The sequence below is a fragment of the Zeugodacus cucurbitae genome, chromosome 6 (assembly GCF_028554725.1).
Source record: "Zeugodacus cucurbitae isolate PBARC_wt_2022May chromosome 6, idZeuCucr1.2, whole genome shotgun sequence".
Taxonomy (NCBI): domain Eukaryota; kingdom Metazoa; phylum Arthropoda; class Insecta; order Diptera; family Tephritidae; genus Zeugodacus; species Zeugodacus cucurbitae.
This window is the reverse complement of record NC_071671.1, coordinates 8036483-8060305: the sequence shown is the minus strand read 5'-3', so window position 1 is coordinate 8060305 and position 23823 is coordinate 8036483. Positions and strand designations below refer to the sequence as shown.

Genomic DNA, 23823 nt, shown 5'->3' with positions numbered 1-23823 from the left:
GCAAAACACAGATCCTATTTTTGAATACTGCAAAACTAACACGGCTGTATAAACTGAAGTAAGGCAACACAAGCTTCGTCAGGATCGCGAAGGACCTCTCCGAGCCGTTCAATAGCAAAATAGGCTTCAGACAGTATGACTTACTATCTTCTGTCATCAAACAAACAGTCAGCGCATTCGCGTCTTGGTTCCCAAGTCACTGTTGACAGTCATAAATTTGAAATTATAGATAATTTCGTCTATCATGGGACCAGTATTAACACCAATAACAATGTCAGCCTTTAAATCCAATGCAGAATCGCTCTTGCCAACACTTTGCTACTACTTTGGGTTGAGTGGGCAATTCAAAAGGAAAGTTCTCTCTCGACGAACCAAAACCAAACTCTACAAGTCCCTCATCTTTCGCGTTCTGCGTTATGGTGCAGGAACGTGGACGATGTCAACATCCGATGAGACGGCACTAGGAGTTTTCGAGAGAACGTTTTTGCGAAGATTTACGGTTCCTTAAACATTGGCAACGGCGAATACCGCAGACGATGGAACGATGAGCTGTGTGAGTTATTTGACGCCATTGACATAGTTCAGCGAATAAGACAGCGGCTACGCTGGTTAGGTCATATAGTTCGCAGTATCCGCTGGTGGAAGCCGAAGAAGACCTCCACTACGTTGTAAAGACCAGGTGGAGAGCGACCTGGTTTATCTTGGTATTTCGTATTGTCACCAAATTGCAAGAAGGAGAAATTAATGGCGCGGTCTTATAGATTCGGCTATAATCGCGTAAGCGGGGTCTAATCCAAATACGTATATATATGCATATATATTTTTTATTGAATATTATTGAAATAACAATATATTTACTAAATTTTTAAAAACAATAAGTCAAGTAGACCACATCAAAACTATATCTACATATTTGAGTCATCACTTAATCTACGTTTTATGGTTCTTGAATAGGCTTTCTGATTTCCATATATGCCAATTCTATTTATTAACGCCACCAAATGCACATGCTCGTGCCTCTTCACACTTGCTCTTCATTTCACGACCTTTGACCGCCGCGCCGATTTGTAAAAATTAAATTGATGACCGTCTATGTATCTACAGGGTGTCTATGTATCTACAGGGTGTACCATATTGTATAACAGTTCTCAAATGTTTCAAATTAAATTAGATTGTTGGGAAATACATTGGTGGGAAGCTTTAAGTACACTCCAGTCTACATATGGTGTACATCATTGATCTTTAGAGATCACAGATATAGACGAAATGAATCACACTATATATGTATATGGAATATCTCAGCATAATGCCACCTATAAATAAATTCGTGTGTAGGATAGATATATAGATAATTAACTTACAACCCACCCTGACAAAAGCGGTGCACGAAAAATACACAATATTGGAATTGTTTGTTCATTTATCATAATTAAAATTGAAAGTGAATTCGCGTTCATTAAAAATCCGAAACGACCAACAATTATTGCACAACCGAGCCATTCTTTATACTTAACTTGTGCTATTTCATAACAAAAACACTTGTGCATTTATGCGCGCTGAGTGAAAAAATACACATTTTCCACGACAGTAAAACCTACGCCCACAACCCAACCTCAACCTCAAGCCGAACCGTAACCACATAGCATAACCGCAGCCACATCCCACATCCCAACTCCCAAACTCCAGCACCAGCTCCAACTTCAACCGGACCGGACAAACCTGCTGCATGCGCATATTTCCGCACTGCTGTGAAATGCCACAGCGCCAGCAGAAGTCAAAAGCAAGTCGGTCACGGCAAGCCAGAGACTTTCAGCGCGACGCTTGGCTTGGAGCTTTGCATGTGCTGGCCCAGTTCGCGCTAACGCACCCATTTTGGTGGCACAAGCAATACGTTTCAATGAATTTAAAAGCGGACAGCAGATTTAATAAAAACCAAAGAATGGCTGGAGTAAAGCGTGCATGGAGCATATGCATACATACACATGGAACAACATACTGTTGAAGTGCGCGACGTTGCGCTTGTCTGCAGGCAATGTGTGACGCTACAGTGGCGATGCGTCGCGACACATGCGTAAAGAAATTAAAAATAATTTTAAAGGATTTTCAGCACCGCACCGCACACTTTCCTCTTGATCGCGCATTTGTCGCTTGACTCTCTTTAAAATGGCAATACGCTAAGTCGATGTTAAACCGTATGCGCGGAGCGGAGTGGATATGGATATTTTCTTGCTTATATGTGTGCGGCATGCCACATGCCGCATGCAACAAATGAAAATTTCCATCCAGTTGCATCGTGACTCGCAGGCTGGCGCCGACCCGCAATGGCTTTTTGTGCATTAAAATCTTTTTAATTACACAAATTAACGCATTTCGGTGTGTTGTTGTTGTCGTGGCATTTTCACTACCATTTCCATACGGCACGGCGCGTCCGATTGCCGCATGCATAAGAAAATGTGGTTTGCAGACCCTTCTTTGTTCTACATATGTACCATATATGTAAGTATTCATTTGCATCGGCATGTAAAACATAGGCACGGAAGCATATACGTTTCTATCTATTATGGAAAGCGAAGTAGATTTATACTAAAATATCTAAATATAACTACTTAAGGGAAGGAACAAAACATTGCACTCTAATCATTGTGCTAATTAGAAATATTTATTTATATATGTACATATATCCTTTACCAATTAATTAGCTGATTTGAAGAAGAAAAATAATACTAACAAATAAGGAAGGAATTTATTAATGATATTTTATTAAAATAATAGGCTTTTCGCACAGCCAAATTAATTGAGTAATTAAAATTTTAATTGAGAAACCAGTTTTGCCCTTCGCACTGCCGACTACTCGATAATCGATCAGCTGGTATACATTTTCGTGTTTGCTTTTCATAAGAAGTTGGTATGCTTCAACGGCTGATTGCTATTTTCTCAATAACCACAGCCATTATTTCCAGCAGCGACATCTACCGTCGCGTAATATTACTGCTATTTCACAAAATTGCATTTCATTATCAACTCGATTAAAATTCGATTAGAAATTAATGTAAAAAACTTAAATTTTTATTTTGTATGGTAAATCGATCCAAATCAACGCATTAATCGAGTAAAGGCCGTTTAATTGATCAATTAACTCCTGTGCGAAAACGCTATAACACACAATTTGACCCATATGTTCGGTATAAAGTCTAATAGAAAAGCGAAAATCATCATATATAGTATATGAGGGCTGAGGTAATTCTTGAACCGATTTCACTCATTTTCTCCACTAAGGTATACTATATCCAAAACTATATGCTCACTTAATTTGGCTAAGATTTTTCACATATTAACCGATTTATAAGGTATAAAGCTCACCGTAATTTTGAAAAGCCTATAATTGTGAGATCTAGGAGAAGTAATGACCTGATTTTAACCATTTTTGCCACCGAGAGACACTATTAGAAGAAAGAAGAATAAAATATCCGAGAGATTTACCGATATTTTCGGTGAAAAATTACCCATAGGCACTGAGTTCTTCATGTTCGATAACCGGAGCCTTGAAAAGTTATAGTCCGATTTTGATAATTTTTTCCACAAATTCAGCCACAGTTCAAATATAGTATTTTTGTAAAATTTTATTCCACCATCTTCATTGATTCCTAATGTTTGTATTATAAAGTGAAGAAATCAGATAGTATTAAAATTTTCAATGGCGTGGTTGTGAACCAATTTCGCTAATTTTCCATCCGTGTCATCAGGGTGTCAAGAAAATATTATATACCGAATTTCATTAAAATCGGTCGAGTAGTTTCTGAGATATGGTTTTTGACCCCTAAGTGGGGGACGCCACGCCTATATTTTTATCTGAGTGCCCTTTTTTCCGTAATTTTTTTTTCAAATTCCACATAAATTACTAGTTGTTGGAAGATCTGTATATAGTTGGGCCTAACACTTTGCCCTATGGTACACCAGCTCTGTTGAGTCGTCCTATTTCTCAAATAGGACTCCAAGGCTTTATGCAGTTCGTAGAAAACTGTTAGGACTGTATGTAAACGGCTGTGTTAAGTATTTCATAGGTATATCTATGATGATTATCAGCGACTTTATTCATGAAATAAGATATTATCCAAAACTAAAAATTGCATTAAAGAACAAGGAGAGCACTACTATAGCAATAATTGATAACACAATTAGCGCTTTATATTATCGCGATCTGAAGACTTTTTTGGATTAAGTTCTTTGCGCTACTTGGATAACAAGGGCAATCTATATATAATATATACTACATACATACATACACAGCACTTATAGCGTTTTCTTTTCTCAAAAAAATTTAACATTTATTCTGCCCTGTATTCGGATTTTCAAATTGTGGATGAGAGTTGACCAGCATAATAGGAAGACATTTCTCTGTTCTTTTATCACGTAAAAAATGGAAAACATTCAAAAAAGTAGTACAGCATTTGTATAATGTTGAAATATAAAAAGGTAGCATTTTCATCGAGAAAAGAAAACGCTATTATACTTAAATATTTTGAATACATGTGCTCATTGTACTTGTCCAATTTCCAATTATCACTCAAAAGTTAGGGGAATCATTAACATTACTTAACTTTTATTTTCACAGTGTGATGTAACGCCACTTGCATCAAACTCATTTATCAATGACCTTCTGACGAAACTCGCTCTTTCTTTTGTGTGACAATTTGATTTAAAAAAAAAAATCAATCAAAGCAATTTAAGTAGTTAGTGAGTGTTATGCACAGTGGAGCCAATTTAAGTACCTCAAGCCAAAGTAACCAGTAATACAACATCATACATTTTTAATAAAAATTATAATTCTTGTTTAGTGGACATGACTAACTGTATTGTCAAATTGTGAGCAAACATTCAGTAGAATATATGACGTTATATGGATAAAATTTTGGGAAAAGAAAGTGATGACCATGTCAAATAAACGGCAATCATAAATGACTCATATAATTTCGAGAGCCAAAGTTTTGGACTTATTTAATTCTAAAAAAAATATGTACACGCATATATACCACATGGCTCAAGTTAAATTATCTTTTGGTTTTGCATGTCAATTTCTAATGAAATCCAGATTTTTAATAAATTTTAATGTATTCGGCAGAAGTTGTGTTGTGATTAGTGGTTATATATTTTTATATATAATTACCACACATTTGCTCTGACTAACTAAATAACAATGCAATTGTCATCAAAAATTGTATGAGAAATTCAATTGGATTTTCATGAGTTCATCTCACAGTGTATGATCTTATTTTGCAATATTTTATTAACATTAACAAAATAAAATAATGATTTTTTTCATTTATTGTATTGGCATCAAAATAGCGCGCATGACATATTGGCATTTTAAACACTGAGTCTTTATTATGTCACTGTGCGTCTCCACTTGTTTATCTACAAATTTTATAAAACGCAATTATCAGTTGACTTATCAAATTAATGAAATGTAGAACTAATTTTTTATATTTACTTAAGTATGTGTGTATATATAATATATGTAAAGGGGGTTTCATTAAGAGCGCTACAATTTCTTTTGCATGTCTAGCATGGGTACGCTTGTACCCAATTTTCGACGGTTCTCTAGCATAATTCGGCCGATAATGCTGCAATTTCACATTGGATATTCCTACGAAGTCCATTCATCGTCGCTGGCTTGTTTGCATATATCATAGACTTTACGTAACCCCACAGGGTCTAACGCCATCAAATCGCACGACCGAGACGGCCAATTGACTGGGCCATTTCGAGAGATAACACGTTCACCAAACTGGGTTTTCAATAAATCGATTGTGACATTCGCTGTGTGGCTTGTGGCGCCGGCCTGTTGGAACCACATATTATCCAAGTCCATATGATCCAATTCGGACCAAAAATATTCGGTTATCATTGAGCGGTAGCGATTCACAGTAACATGCCTGTCTTGATCATCACGGAAGAAGTACGACCCAATGAAGCCACCGGCCCATAAACCGCATCAAACTGTAATTTTTACGCGTTGCAACGGTGACTAATGGAGTACGTGTGGATTACTGACTGACCAATAACTCAAGCCATTCAGCCAGAAATGAGCCTCATCACTAAAGATGATTTTTCGAGGAAAATCCAGTCTTAAAGTTGAGGTCGCTGCCTAATAATTTCGGTAGTAAATTTTAATAATTTCGACTCGTTGTTCGATCGTATATCTTTTCATGATGAAATGCAGTGGCGGATCCAAAAAAAAATTTTTGGGGGGGTTTACGAAAATTTTATTACTCAACGAATTTTTAATATAGCAGTTCCCTCGCGAAAGTTCAGTTATTATAGGACACGTTTTGTTTTTTTTTTTTTTTTGAGTATTTTTCCCAAAGTACGAATTTGACGCTCAAAAAGCTCGAGAAATATTTTCTTTTTATGAAAGGGTGATCAACTGTGCAGAACAAAACTTTCTTGCGCTTTCTTGGCAAGCATTTTCGGAATGCTCTCAAAGCTTTAGAAGCAGTGAACAAAACGTCTTTTGGGAATGTTTTCAAGATTTTACGCATATTAGCGTTATTGCCTGTTTCAATAGCATCACCGGAAAGAAGTTTTTCAAGTTTAAAGTGAATTAAAACCTATTTACGAAATACGAGAGGTCAAGATAGGCTTAATGGTCTAGCATCAATGAATATTCATAGGTATATTGATCTGTCAGTTGATGAAATACTAGAAGAATTCTTTCAAAAACCAAGGAAAATATAACATGGAATGTGAGATCCCGTGTAATTCTCAATTAATCACTGAGTTTCAGCGATACTGCTTGTACAAATGTAGAGAAAGTTCGAATTATATGAATAACAACAGAAATCGTGTAACTTATTATAATTGCTTATAATTTGATATGATTTTTTTGATCAATAACCTCATTCCAAACCCATATCTACAAACATATATTTTTCTCTGAGTTTAGGGGGTGTTTTAACACCAAACAAACCCCTCCCCCCCCGTGGATCTGCCACTGATGAAATGACAAACCTTACTGAAGAGAAATGTCAAAAGAGCGGGAAAAATATGGCGTCGTTTGCTGTCGCTATCGGCCTACTTTTGTAGTGGGAAATATTGTCTTCGCTTTGCAATTTAACTGCGTTTCAATTGTAGTTTTGAAATTCTATATTATAGATAACAACAACTTCTGTTGCACCACAAGTGCTGCCTGTTTGTTTGAACACATCTGGATAGTGTGTACGATTGGCTACTCTCCAACGCTAGGGGAATCTAAGTCAGCTTTTATAACACAATGTAATCGATAAGAGAAGAGAATCGATATGAGAGAAAATTAAAAACTCATAAAATCAAGATTTTACTGCGCTTCACACAAACCATTCAATTATCAAAACAAATGCGAAAAATAGTTAAATAAACAATAAAAAATCCTATTAAATAAATTTATACATGCTTGCCATACATAAATACTGAGCCGCTCATTGCTATATGGCCATATACATACATAGATACATACATATGTATAAATGAAAGTATGTGTCGCCATACATATGTATATTGATGAAGAATAATATTTATGCGCACATTAAGTGAAACATTCACCCATAAGCATGCACCAGTGTCTATGTGTGTGTAGCTTAGGGCGCGGAAGCCGGCCTCATGCGCTTTATCTAAATGTGGAAGCTCGGCTCCACACTTGACTTGGCATCGCAGCGATTCGAATCGAATCGAATCGTAGTGCATTAACCCACAGAAATGACACTTGAATAAATGTAATAACAAAAACAATAATAAATAAGTAAAAGCTGCAATTCGTAATGTTTCAAGTCATAAACTTACTTGGAATACACACAACAGCTGCATGTCGAAGTGTTCGGGTTATGGTCATTCGTTGAGTTTCCTACTCGCACCACATACATACATATAGAGATTGTCAAAGGCATGCACCACAACCCGGTTGCGGGTTCAACTAGTGCTGAACTGATTCTATGCTGGTTTCATGATTACTAGTTCATAATTGGGATAAGCAAGGGCTATTGCTACAAACTAAATCTTCAGATTCACCGAAGTGACATTGGATCTTCAACAATTGAAATATAATTGACCAATAGTCAACGTCATATGGGTTTTGACTCAACAGGAAATACTTAGAGCGCATGGCCAAGAATAATTTCGCAAATTAAGGTAAGGGATGTGAATCATTTCGCAGGTGTTGCATCTACCACAAAAGTGTGGACTGTCTGCCGGATTTCAATCACAAAGACGACGGGTCAAAAAAATATTATTTTTTTTACTCAATATTATAGAACTAACGGTATGAATGCTTCAATAGCTCGGTTGGTGATTTTCCGAAACTTAAAATTTATTTCAAATTATTTGATGATTGCATGCAGGGGTAGTAGACGCTCATAAATGCTTTACGCCTATTAGTAAGCACCGATCGCTTGGGAACACTTCGAACTAGTTGATTTAATCAAGTGCAATTAAAAAGAAAAAACAACAAAAGCAGTAATTTATTATTATTTTAAAGACGCTGCATTTATTGTTTATTTCTATGTGCGAAGATACATGGCAGCATATGTCATATACAATAATATAAAGGCACATACATACATATATATACAGTTGCGAGCATTGAAATAGTAGTGGCTATTGGCGAAGTGAGTTTGGCTTAAATTATTTTCTTTTATGATATTGCCGCCAATCATTATTCTTGTTATTATATATTCTCCGATGTTTAACGGTCCTCTTAAACAAAACAACAGGTGTGAAACACTTACCGTTACTTTTTTACTGCTAATTATATTAGGATATCTGTTTTTTTTAAGCGAGCAGTAGAATAGTAGTGAACGGTGAACTGATGCAAAAAAAAATATTTTTACTAAAAAATATTTAATTTTTTGATACAAAAAGTAAGTTTCCTGTTCTTTTATTTGTTATTCAATGAAAACTTCAAAAAAATGTGACTGTACAACTTTTAGTGGGCCGAGGAAAGCATTGTAGTGAAGAAAAACGAGAATGGATTCAATTTCTCATAAACAGCGGTAAAACCTACAAAGAAGTGGACAAACTTGTAGGGTGTTTAGCCAGAATGATTCGAATAAAAACGAAAAAGTTCGAATGTGAACGAAAAGTTGTAGATTGCGCTAAGACTCGGCCTCCAATGTCAGCTGTAAAGATTCAAGACGTACTGCACCTGCTCTGCGGTGTTCATACAGTGAGAGGACTTCTACGTGAACATAATTTACATGCGCGCAGTCCTCTACAAATACTGTTATTAAAAAAAACTCATATAACACGACGTCTCAAATTTTTCCAAAGACCACCTAACTTGGCCGATTGAGAAATGTCCCAACATCTTGTGGACCGATGACTGAAAGTGGTTCTATACGGCGGTAAAGGGTCCCGTCAGTGTGTAAGACGCCCTTAAATACAGAGGACGACACTAGATTCACCACAAAAACTTTGAAGCATGACGGATCGAGTACCATGGTTTAGGGATATTTTTCTTACTACATCTCTGTAAGGTGTTAGGCCTAATTGACAAGATTTCTGACATAGTGGGCCGGTCGGCATACTGGGATATAATGCCGAATATTATAAGACCATTTGCTGAGAAGGACATGCCGCTGAAGTGGATCTTACAACCCAAATTACACCACTTGGCTGGCAAAGGAGTGGTTCCGGGTCAATGCAATGGAAGTCATGGATTGGCCAGCTCAATCCCCTGACTTCAATCCCATTGAAATCCCTTTTGGCAGACGTCAAGAAAGCCGTGTGGAATGATAAACCCATAAACAACAACGAGTTGTGGACCATAGTCCAGTAAGCATGACAAAGCATACCACTGAAAAGATCCCGGGGTCTCGTAGATTCTATGAAGTGTTGTATAGCTTTTATCAAAAAAAAAAAATAATAATAATAAAAATCATGTTACCAAGTACTAAGAATTCGTATAGAAGAAACTTGCAAAAACCCTTCAATATTTTGTTTTTTAATTCTTATTACTTTAAAATTGAAACATATCTTGCACATCTGCAAATCAAAATATTTTTATTAATAAATAAAGCCGGGAAAATATCTCCACTTTTGCATTTCAAAAGTTATTACAATTGTTTGGTTTTTTGCATAACTCAAACATATATAAGACTCTAACACCCACTACTATTTCACTGCTCGCAGCTGTATATATATATATATTTATGTACATATTAAGGCATGGAGTTACGGACGACGTTTGTTCGAAGTTGTTGATAGCACTGACTTCAAGTTTAGTTTTAATTGTTCCTCTTCCTTTCTTTGCTTGAGTTTGTACACATATATATTTTATTTTTATAATGACTCGTTTCCGTTTTAGCAAGAATATCCAATGAAAAATGTACGTACACGTTTCGAGTTATGTGGCATTAAACGGAAGCGGGCACCGAAGTCAAGACACGTAGCTTAAATACAAAGCTGAAGAACTCTACACACAAACACAATTGCTTGCAGGTCTACGAGTTAAGCTCTTTAAGTGTTAATTGCAACAACAGTCATAATGAAAAGCGACAATGAAATGTCGCATTCGACTGCTAAATCAAAATACACGTGTTAGGCGCTTTGCATACAGACAATAGACTTACTGTCTACCTTCGCTACTGTTTCCAATTAGGGTTACATAACGGTAGTGGCCTAGTTATTATTTAAAGTCCAATGGGTCAATTTTGGGTTAATTGATTGACATATGTACATACAAATTATTACTCATGCAATTTTTGATTGATTCAGACTTCATTCGATTCTTTCGATTTCAAATGCGACACAAAATTGCGCAAAAATTATGGCACAAGCATATGGTGTACTAGCCGCAATCTAATGTTCTGCTTAAAACTAATGAAATCTGCACCAGAAGCTGATAATGATGATAAACTCAAACAGGACTCATTGAAAAAAATTCAAATAGCCTTTTCACACAGCCACATTAATTGATTAATTAAAATTTTAATTGAGAAACCAGTTTTTGCACTTCACACTGCCTTTTTACACAGCCACATTAATTAATCAATTAAATTTTGATGCAGAAACCAGTTTTTGCACTTCACACTGCCGGCTACTCGATAACCGATCAGCTGTTATACACTTTTGTTTTTGCTTTTCATAAGAAGTTGATAAGTTTCAACAGCTGATTTCTATTTTTGGGCAGCGACATTTACCGCCGTGTAGAGTGAACAACAACTCAGAAACAAAGAACGTATATATAATTACAAATACGGTCTTTGTCGCAGAGTTGCATTTCATTTTCAAGTCGATTAAAATTCAATTAAAAATTAATGTAGATTTTTATTTTGTATGGTAAATCGATATTAATCAGTGTTTTAATCGAGCAGAAACCGCTTAATTGCTCAATTAGCTCATGTGTGAAAAGGCTATAGCCGAGTGACGTTTTTGACATTGATCGATGATGATTTGAAAGGTCAAATAAATTTGCCATAAACGACATTGAAGGGCTTAAATGGGTTTCAGAGGTTGTAAACAAGTGTATTTTTACAATTTTGTATTTTAATATATGTATATATATAATCATATATTTGATTTAAACAATTCAGCATATGAAAGATACATATTTAAATAGTATTGTGTGAAATTTTTATTTACAAATTCCGAAAACTCAGCAGTTTGTATCTCATCTACCATGACAAGTCCAAAAAAAAAGCTCTTGCATAACTCATTATTGGTTCATCCAAAATCAATAAAGTAAAAATATTTCGGTCGTACATGGATAGGTCTAGTTAATGAACGAAGGAAAAAAGAAAATTTAAAATTTGAATTTTTGACAGAATTTTAACGAAAAAACTCACTTTTTTGGTAAAACTTTCGCCATCTATTGACTGGAAAAAATAGTTCTAATGAAAATAAAAAAAAATCCTTTGTTCATAAACTAGATAATATTATTTAATCGTGCCCATTCTCTTAAGATTTGAGTTTGAGTTGAGATAGTTTAAAATTTAACATTCAAACTGACCTGGCCTGATGGAGAATTTTGCTCCTCGTTTCGATTTTGGATAATATTTTGAACATATCGTACTATTTATCACGTCTAGAACTTTGCTTCCGCCGTTTTCCAATAGATGTCTCTAGGGTCAAGCACTGGTCGATTAAATCGATTAAATCGTTTTATATCGATCTTGGACATTTGTGTCAACATTAACCCAACAAAATATTTGTAGAGATCTGTTTGTAGCCCAAACTTATTCGCAACTGAAAATGTAACTTTTTGAGCCGAATTCTCGACATTTGCGGGAAATTTTGCTTTTCATTTTTAATTCCAAGAAAAGTGCGGCTGAGGTTCATCGACATTTCTACTCGTTTTTATTTTTTTCCTGAAAGCTTATGTATATAGCTGAAACAAAAGCGACTCCAAATAAATTGCTGGAGAAAAATTGTTCAAATAATACAGAGAAACCTAAACCTTTCCTAACGTACACCTCTATTAGACGGACATCTTCCTTAAGCGGGCATTGTTTCATATTTAGAACCAATGATCATCTTTTAGGCGGACAACTATCTTGGGCGAACACGAATTCCTCGACGGTGAGTGTTTATTACTTTTTTGTTTCGAAGAAATTAAAATTCCTAAAATCCTCTTCATTATCACCAATTGCATATATTATATATTATATTTTAATAATTTATGGAATTTTATTTTTAAGAATTACATTGAGAGATTACGCATGTATCGCACTCTCGGAATTTCAGAGTTTTTCCAATACATTTTATACTACTTAAATATGAGTAATGTAAAGTAGACGATGCGTAGACTAATATATTCTTAAAATAGGGCGGCGATAACTACACTACAAAAAAAGCTGTTCAATGTAATCTCGGTTTTGGTTCGCCCGAAAAATTCCGTTGTTTGCAAATATCGTGTGTAAGCTCTATACGAACTCCGAAATATACATATATAATATATACTATAGAATCTATATTTCTTACGAAATAAAAGAAATAAAATAAATATTTGTTTATATCGCGTCGTTCCATTGTCGCTAACCTTAAAAATTTTATCGCCAGCAGTTTGAGCATATACCGAATTACCATACAATACCATACCCTACCATATTTTTAAAGCATCAGGCATTATCTACCATGGAATTTCATGTAACATTGGTTGGAGAATTTAGGGTGTCCAGAGGTCACCGTTGCGGCTGCATGGACTTTCTGATATTTTATAAATTGTCGCTGTCTGCCTATATATTAGAAATATATTTGGATCAAAGTTCTTGTAGACTTCTCTCTTTACATATATGGTATCTGGATCTGCAAATACTACTCGCTATATTCAATTTAGAGAAAGTAATTTTAAATAGAGTTCTCATGCTGAAGCGGATCAAGATCTGTTGAGAACATGCCACTTCGTTATCTGCGTTGCGTGGGTTTATTCAGCCGAAAATGGAAAGGTGCGAGTTTCTAAGTCACAAATGTGTACTCACATATGGAGATATGCGCGCATTTCTTCCACATTGATCATGTGCATACAATGCCTTCAATTGTGGCTCGGTTCTGTTCAAATCTTATTTTCCATTTCTATTTTTATCAACAGTTCCCCGGTTGTTGCTGCTCGTTTTTTACACATCTGCACTCGGGTAGTGCTACTTGCACGGTTGTTGTAGTGCATCTTAAGTGCATTTGATGATCGAGAATAAAAGCAAAAGTGGCAACGGACCGACAAGTGGTGTGCTGCTGGTTATGCCACTGCAGCATGGGGGTAGCACTGGTAGCATAGTTGCGCTGCCATGCGGTTGCACAGTGCCAGTGCCAGTGACTCCATTCGCGTTGCTCTTAATTTGCGATAAAAATGGAAATTGAAAATGGAAATGGTCCCAAACAGACGAGAGCAGCACAACAGCAACGGCAATGGCAAGACAAACAAATCATTATGACAAAAGCGATAAAAATTATGACCACTTTTATAAGAGCAATCTTAATGCGGAATGTCTTCGTATTAGTGGAAATGCAATATGCATACATATATCCGTCTCTATCACTTAATACACTATATGATATACAGGCACTGTATATGTATATATATATATATATGTAAGTATGTGTAATATGTGGAAGTCTATGTACGAGTGCAACGTTCAATTTGATGCTTCTTTGCTTATATTTTGCCGACAAAATCTTAAACTGCAGCATATTATCCAAACCTGTCTCATCCATTCTGGGTTTTAATAAAAATTATATTTTCTCTCTATTTTTTATACTAAATTCAAAAATTAAGTATTGGTGAAAGTAAGTAAATGAATGCACCCTGCAAATAACGGGGGTTTCAAATAGGACGCTACAAAAGTAGACCGATAGGGACAGCAAACGACGCCATATTTCTCCCCGCTCTTTTGACATTTCATCATGGAAAGTTATACGATTCAACTATGAGTCGAAATTATTAAAATTTACCACCGAAATTTGGAGACAGTGGTAGGAGCGCTACGTCCGAAGTAGAGAAGAGTCTCATTTCGGGCTGAATGGCTTCGTCAACAAGCAAAATATTGGCCACACTATAGCATCTCGAAAAAATTACGGTTTGGTACGGTTTATCGGCCGTTGGCGTCTTTGGGCCGTACTTCTACGTGATGATCAAGACCGGCACGTTACTGTGATTAAGCATCGAAACCGCTCAATGATAACCGAATATTTTTGGTCCGAATTGGATGAAATGGGCTCGGACAATATCTGGTTCCAACAAGACGGTGCTACAAGCCACACTGCGAATGTCATAATCGATTTGTTAAAAACTAAGTTTGGTGAACGTGTTATCTCACGAAATGGCCCAGTCAATTGGCAGCTTGGCCGCCTTTTGTAGCGCTTTTATTGAAAACCCTTTTTTATTCGACTATGTGGGAGCAAAATGGGCCTAATAATGGCCTAAGTGCGGCCGCTTGCCGTCAGGCTCTCTTCGCCTCCCTTTTCAACCAACCAACCATGTGCTCCACTCGTGGGATAGAATAATGCAAAAATGGACCAACTCATGCGATCTTTGTTGACGATCGTGACATAACTATCTTATAATATAACAATACCTATACCGTTACACAAATATTTTTGTCAAGGCCAACTTAACTTAAACTTTTTTTTGAGGATTTTCACTAAGACAACTATACAACTTTGCTCCCGCCGTTTTCCAATAGATGTCTCTAGGGTCAAGCACTGTTCGATTAAATCGATTAAATCGTTTTATATCGATCTTGGACATTTGTGTCAACATTAACCCAACAAAATATTTGTAGAGATCTGTTTGCATCCCAAACTTATTCTCAACTGAAAATGTCACTTTTTGAGCCGAATTCTCGACATTTGCGGGAATGTCTCTAGGGTCAAGCACTGGTCGATTAAATCGTTTTATATCGATCTTGGACATTTGTGTCAACATTAACCCGACAAAATATTTGTAGAGATCTTTTTGCATCTCAAACTTATTCTCAACTGAAGATGTCACTTTTTGAGCCGAATTCTCGACAGTTGCAGGAAATTTTGCTTTTCTTTTTTAATTCCAAGAAAAGTGCGGCTGAGGCCCATCGAATGCGTTTGGATACCTAAGTGAAAAAAACCTTAAATTTACAAAAAAACTGCGGAAGCAAATTTGTAGATCCAATACAAGATCGGTTCATCAGTTATCCAGATGATAAGTAAAGGGTGATTTTTTAAGAGCTTGATAACTTTTTTAAAAAAAAAAACGCATAATTTGCAAAATCTCATCGGTTCTTTATTTGAAACGTTAGATTGGTTCATGACATTTACTTTTTGAAGATAATTTCATTTAAATGTTGACCGCGGCTGCGTCTTAGGTGGTCCATTCGGAAAGTCCAATTTTGGGCAACTTTTTCGAGCATTTCGGCCGGAATAGCCCGAATTTCTTCGGAAATGTTGTCTTCCTAAGCTGGAATAGTTGCTGGCTTATTTCTGTAGACTTTAGACTTGACGTAGCCCCACAAAAAATAGTCTAAAGGCGTTAAATCGCATGATCTTGGTGGCCAACTTACGGGTCCATTTCTTGAGATGAATTGTTCTCCGAAGTTTTCCCTCAAAATGGCCATAGAATCGCGAGCTGTGTGGCATGTAGCGCCATCTTGTTGAAACCACATGTCAACCAAGTTCAGTTCTTCCATTTTTGGCAACAAAAAGTTTGTTAGCATCGAACGATAGCGATCGCCATTCACCGTAACGTTGCGTCCAACAGCATCTTTGAAAAAATACGGTCCAATGATTCCACCAGCGTACAAACCACACCAAACAGTGCATTTTTCGGGATGCATGGGCAGTTCTTGAACGGCTTCTGGTTGCTCTTCACCCCAAATGCGGCAATTTTGCTTATTTACGTAGCCATTCAACCAGAAATGAGCCTCATCGCTGAACAAAATTTGTCGATAAAAAAGCGGATTTCACATTTCGAACCGAACACTGATTTTGGTAATAAAATTCAATGATTTGCAAGCGTTGCTCGTTAGTAAGTCTATTCATGATGAAATGTCAAAGCATACTGAGCATCTTTCTCTTTGACACCATGTCTGAAATCCCACGTGATCTGTCAAATACTAATGCATGAAAATCCTAACCTCAAAAAAATCACCCGTTATAAAACTATCGATACCAAAAATCTTTTCGATAAGCGGAAAGAAAGCTTATATAATATCTCCCAAAGTGCAATAGTTACATATATACATTTATAAGTATGGGATTTGCTAATTAAAATTAATTAAATATCAATACAACATATCATAAATGTTTTTAAATATATATTGAAAACATAATCACGCATATTGCGGTTGGTCAACTACCACAAGTCATTGTTTTTTTACCCAAAGAGTTGCCCACGCAACACTGTGTTAATCACCGCTGTAGAAAAGTCATAAGTTAACCTAAAAGTTAATCGATCCGCATTATGTTACACTCCCCAATACACGGAAAGGCAAATAAGGAGAAGGACACATTAATCATCATCCGAATGAACTTGTGTGGCATTAGTTGGCTCTGTGACTCATCACATACAGGTCAAAAACACAAAACAACAAAACACGCTGGGCAGGTCACTGAAATTTATATTCCAAATATGAAAATATCTTGTTTGCTGTCGGCGATGAAAGAAATGATTTTAATTACATGGTTATATAGTATGTATACACTATAAGAACATTCACACGATTGCAATTAATATAAAATTAATTTGAGAAAAATTTGCACATTAGGTGTTATCAAATATATTTCGAGTGTCACTACTTCCTTCCTTTAAAATTCCTTTAAATATGATATTCCTCAGTGATATGACGCTTGTACACATTATAAAAGAAACCTATGCCATAACTGCCTTGTCAAAGCTTGTTGTTGTTAGTCAAGCCGTTAGTCATTTCCGAATTGTCTAAATTTTTTTCTAGCATGGTGCTGCTCAATTATTTTTCTATGGTAAATAATATTAATTTTTTTTTTTATACTGATTGGTCTCAATATATTCACACATTTCCACATTTATTCACACCCAATTGCATGTATTTGACAACAAAGAGTAGAGCGAGAGAACTCATTTGACCAATAACCCAACTCTCCTGCACCACTTTAGTTCTATCGAACACGCATAGTTGGCAATGGTGGGAAGGCTCGCCCTACTCTCTTGGCAACTAGCGACATTAAGAATTTGTATAAACTCATTATTATGATATAAGGGCCATATTATAAAATTATAAAGTGTGATCCATTTCGAGGTTTCTTACTTTTTTAAAGGAAAACAAACGTAGAAAATTCAAGTTTAATGGGGAATGTTTATTATCATTCGAAAGAACATTATTTCGCATTTATTTTTTTAAAGATTATCTCTTTTAAATGTTGGCCGCGGCTACGTCTGAGATGGTCCATCCATTGAGTACAATTTCCGATGATTCGTTCGAGCATTTCGACTACAGCGATCTCCCCGTTTAAGTGCCTTTCCCGCTTAAGTGTCTCAAAAGTCTTGCACGTTAAATAGGGGCACTTAAGCCTGGATTACTGTATTTCGTTTTGTTCGAAGTACTGAATCGAAGCGGCATTGTCCGCATAGATTATAGACTTTACATATCCGCACAGGAAAAAATCTCTAACGATGTGATATCACACGATCTTGGTAGCCATTCGACCGGCCCAAAACGTGGAATATCTGCTCACCGAAGTCTCTCTATTGATTGGTGCGATGTTTGGGGAGTGACGCCTTCTTGTTGAAACCAAATGTCGCCGAGATCACGAGCTTCAATTTCAGGCATCAAATAGTCCGTTATCATGGCGGGATAACGGTTGCCTTTGACGGTTACGTTCTCAACGGCTTCATTTGTGAAGAAATGCCGGCCCACAAACCACACCAAACAGTTTTTTTTTACTGGATAAAATGGCAGCTCTTGAATCTCTTCAGGTTGCTCTTCGTCCGAATGCGGCTAATTTACTTGTTTACATACCCATTGAGCCAGTAATGGGCCTCTATACTGAACAGAATTTGGTTCGAAAACGTCGAATCTCCTTGTAACATTTCAAGAGCCCATAGAGCGTCCATACGTCAGTCCGAGATACTGCGAACGGCGCCGAATCGACTCTCCACGGTCTCCGTGTACACTTTCAGCTACGGCTGCTATATTTTGGACGTGGTCTATTCGGTCGAATATTATCCAAAGGATGAATGCTGGATCTCAATATGGGTGATGGTGTTGCGAATAGTACGTTCAGTAGGCCGATTTTGAGCGAAGCGCGTGAAACATATTCTTTACAGAACGTGAATTTCCGTAATAAATTTCAACAATTTCTAAACGTTGTTCAGATGTCTTTCCATGATGAAATGCCAAACAATACTGAACAAAAATTATTGACAGCTTGACACGAGGTCTGTCAAAAAAAAGCTTTTGAAAAAAGTACCTCGACTTGGATCACCCTTTATTTATATTCATACATATGTATCGAGAATAATATGATTATTGGAAATGGTTTTTTAGAAACATACAGAATATTGAACTGCATATTTTTGATTTTAAATTTTTTAAGGGTTAATCCTATATGGTGCTCTAATATAATTATGCCTACAATATATTAAAATTTGGTAATGCCCATTTATACACGATGTAATGAGCTCAAAATCGCCTTTCAGAGTTTTGTCATTTCTGGCGCATAGTTTTAAAACACCGAGACAACAACAAGTAGTAAATATTTTAAAAGAAACTAAACAGTGTGTTCCTACAGGCATATGTATCTCGAAGATGTATGTACATATGTATATGTATATATCCATATGCGTGTATTTATGCAGTCATCTAGATACGCGTCCACTGAGTGTAGGGGTGTTTGTCGCGTATATGGGCGACAACTTCGTCGAAGGATAAGTCAAAAGCGCGACAGCATGGCGCCAGAAACAACTACAAACACTCACACACCCACAAACTGTATGTATGGTATATTCTAAGGGCAGGAGCGTAAAACAACGCGTCATTCATAGCGGAAAGGTGGGCAATAAAGGCATACAAAAATACGTCACAACCGGTCAGACATACATATGGACGTACTGGAGTTCAATAAACTGACTCATTGAATGTTGTGTGTTGTGGCAATTAAATGACTTGATTTGGCGTTGGCGCTTAGTAGTATATAACAGTACATTTGCACTTACCACAGTGTCCTCAGAAACAGCTGATTGGCCATTGTACTTGTGATGATGACGCGACACACCATCCACCGACGCGAGTAGCTCAGACAACATTAAGAACAATGCAATTACACACGGCATAGCCGTTAATAAATTTCGAAACATTTTTTTTTCTGTTTTTGTTTTTGTTTTGGTTTTCTTATTAATACACTTTTTGTTTTGTTTTTGTTTTGTTTCGTAAGCCGTGTTGAAATGTGCACAACTTTTGGCTTGATTTCTTACACAAGTACTCGGTTGTAGGTATTTATTTACAGTAATACAATTATAATTAATTTTCAATAAACAAAAATAAAAGCAATATATTGATGATTTTGAAAAAAATGTGTTTTTTCGTTTTCTAACACACACACACACGCGCACGCGACGGTTTTCTTTTGTAATATTTTAGAGAAAGGCCGTTGAAACAAAGCAATTTATGATTAAAATTATCACTTGCCTAAATATATATATGTACATTTGTGTGTGAATAGCCTTAAGCGCGCTCATAAAAAATTTGTTTAGATTTGCTTTGGTTGTGCGCAATGAGGTGACTTTTCATTATTATTTCTGTTGAACGATGCGTGTACTTTTATATATGTATCATGACATTATTTAATGATTGTAAACAATACATATTTTTTTTTAAATTAAAAAAAAATTTTTTTTTATTTTAATTTTACTTTTGTTTAAAAAACTTTTGTAATTTTTTTTTTTTAACTACTGACCGCTGCTGTGCTGTGCAAATGGCCAGACTTGAGTCAGCTGTCGCTGTGACATCAAATAATTAACACATGCGCACTGAAGCACACCGGAAATGTGGCAGGGAAATAAAGGAACACAAAGTGAAGGATTCGCAACAAACACACTAGTTTGGCCGCCGCCGCCAATTGCTATGCATACAATTTCTATTGTATGCGCTTATACTTATTCTTTGTTGTTTACACTTTCGTTTAAGCACTTTGAGGGGCGCACGCTTTGTAGTACACTTTCAGCACAGTTCACATTCTGCCTATTTAGGTCGTTGTTGTGAGCCGATAACGCACGGAAATTAACAACTATTTTTTTCAGCACTACACACCAACTGGTTACAAATATACTTCACTCTGTTCGCCGCCACACGTATATACATATGTATGCATGTAAGTCGAATTCAAAATTTTGCTTGTCGTATTATGATTTTATGATTATGGAAAACACTTTCAGTCCAAAAACTGCAGCAGTAACAGTTAAAGTGTGGTTCGATTTAAAGGAATTATCGTTGATTTCGTTATTTCTGTACACAATACTAATTGGTGACAGAAATTGATTATTGCGACAGCACGCGTTCACCGTTCACCAAAACACCAACGGCTGCAAAGGCACAACGCGACGTGCGTATAAATCGAAACTGAAAACTGTGTTTACTGCACTTCTATTCGAACCAACAAGCAAGCGACTCTCAGTTCCACACTGGCGTACGCACACAGAGACTACACTCGCGTGCTGCATATACATACATACATACATATGAAAAAAATAAATACAACATTTGTTCTCGCGTATAAATACAAGCGTGAACTCCATGGAGTAACATATGCTCACTTGAATCCAACAGTGTGTACCAAAGTGTGGTTTGTATGTTTGTTGTAAGTGCATACTGCACGCAGCGCATAAACAAAACAATATATGTATTTATATTTAGCCAAAAACAAACCACACACACACAACAACGGCAACGTCTCTCCGCGCACTCAATTGTACTCGCAAGAGAATAATTGCGCTCAGCTGCTACGGCATTTACATTTGTATTTGCTATGTTACAACGAGAATGCGTAATCAATTTCATTCGTGATCGTCAACGGCTGATCACATATACCACGAAATAATGGGAGCCGCCGAAGTGCTCCAGTGAGTGAGCAGCTGGAGAAGAGAGTTCTTTGTATACAACCGTAAAACATAGCATATGGCGGCTGACAGTAAAATTGGTCAGCGAAGTTGTTCGCACTTTCATTCAGCGTTGCCGTTTTGGTACGAACCGACCAAAATTGGTAGTTTTCAAGATGGTTTAGTTGTAATAATTCAATCCAATTTACCGACTTCTTGAACAATGGGGAAGTGTGAGATTATATTTTATTTCAAATTATCTTGAAGTCAATGAAATTCTACGCAGATTTAGCAAACACTATGAACTCAATAATGTGACCTCTTTTTATACCCTGAATAGGGTCACGAAGTTTGTAACACCCAGAAGGAAGCGTCGGAGGCCCTATAAAGTATATATATAAATGATCAGTATGTTGAACTGAGTCGATTTAGCCATGTCCGTATGTCTGTCTGTCCGTAGGTCCGTCTGTATGTATATTTACGAACTAGTCCTTCAGTTTTTAATATATCGTTTTGAAATTTTACAGATGTTATTTTCTCTTTAAGAAGCTGTCGGAACTGCCATACAAACTGAACGATCGGAACCATGGGCTTGTATGGAAAACTTCCACATTTTACTACATATCTTCACGATATTTGGTGTGAATTATTGTTCATAGAAATAATTTAATCTCCGAAAAAATTGTTCAGATCGGTTCACTATATCATAGAGCTGCTATACAAACTGAACGATCGGAATCAATGGCTTGTATGGAAAACTTCCACATTTTACTACATATCTTCACGAAATTTGGTGTGAGTTATTGCTTATAAAAATAATTTAATCTCAGAAAAAATTGTTCAGATCGGTTCACTATAGCATATAGCTGCCATACAAACCGAACGATCGGAATCAATGGCTTGTATGGAAAATTTTCGCATTTGACGTGGTATCTTCACGAAGTTTGACATGGATTGCTGCTTAAGGTAATAATATAATCTCCGAAGAAATTGTTCAGACCGGTTAACTATATAACCTGAATGTTTCTAGCAAACAACCCGGCTAAAAAGAATTAGTAAAATGTTTTCTTTTTTTTCTTACGTCTTTAGATTTGCTTAAACACATAGTTACTAAAAGAAATGCACCTGTGAAGAGTATATTAGCTTCGGTACAGCCGAAGTTAACGTTTTTTTCTTGTTTATTTTTAACGTATGTATGTATTCCCAATTATTATTATTTTGAATAAGGTTGTCATATTTGTATTTTAATATTAAATAAATATTCCTTCATATTTTAAGTAATTTCATTGGCAACAAATTTTCCAACAATATATTTATTAAATATAAAGATACAAAAAATCATATTCATATATCAAAAATATATGTTGGGACAACTGTGTAAAATATATTAAAAGTAAAACTAGCGATAACGAAATAAGTGAGAATCAAACTAACGTTCTTGAATTTTATATTGAGCTTTAGACCAAATCAAATCGAAATTTGATTTTTCCCGGAAAGATTTGCAGTTTTTTAATATTATAGCTTCAAGTAATGTTCTTTTGGAAAAAATATAGAAATACGACCATTAATTCAAAATTTAAAAAATTAGTTCTGTGATCCCGATAAGATAATAAATAACTCAATGGAAGTTACTTGGGTTGAGTGATAAATATTTAAAGAAAGATATGGATATCAATATATTGATTTTGGAGTACCGTTGGTACCATTAAGAATGGTATGATAAATTTTGTTAATAAATTATTGTCGTGATGTTCAATAAAACGCCATGTTTTGATGAAAAAAAAAATTTGGTAGTTTTAAAGTAGATTTGGTAGCCATTTTGGTACGGAAATATTTTTTCGGGTGGCAACACTGCTTTCATTCACTCATTTTTCGTTTCAATAGGTTTTGTGAGTAATTTGCTGTATTTATAAAATGCGAGTATATGTATACAGTCACAATAATTTGTTAGTCATGTTGTGTTAACAGTAATAACCCAATTTTCAACGAAACAAATAATTTAATTTAATTAGAGAGATTTCATTTTATTTGCATAATTAATCGATGACGTAAATGTTATACGGGGGTTTCTTCTTATATCTTTCACAAAGAGATTAAACAATGACAAATGTTATGTGACGTTTTATGGAAATACCGGGTTAATCAATTTCTGATAAATACACAATGTTTATATTGTATTTCTTATTCATTTATTATTCAATAGTATTCTCCATTGATAAAATCGGGTAACTTGTAAAGAATGAAATTGAGAAAACAACAAGCTAGTTAGCCGTTTACGTTCTGGATTAGTCGATCAAAAGTATAATGTCCGAACACATAAA

The 23823-nt window shown here is 35.8% G+C and overlaps 1 protein-coding gene across 2 annotated transcripts in view; it reads right to left on the bottom strand.

The window, feature by feature from the left end:
* LOC105210356 (matrix metalloproteinase-2) overlaps positions 1 to 23823 on the bottom strand; it is a 333824-nt gene that overhangs the window by 267749 nt on the left and 42252 nt on the right. Inside the window, exon 1 of one of the 2 annotated variants that reach the window (XM_011181254.3) lies at positions 19625 to 21041. The exons of the other annotated variant lie outside the window; for it this stretch is intronic. Coding sequence (XP_011179556.1) covers positions 19625 to 19765 — 141 coding nt within the window. The 5' untranslated portion in view covers positions 19766 to 21041. Of the gene's footprint in view, positions 1 to 19624; positions 21042 to 23823 lie in introns of those variants that run through there. 2 annotated transcript variants of the gene reach the window in all.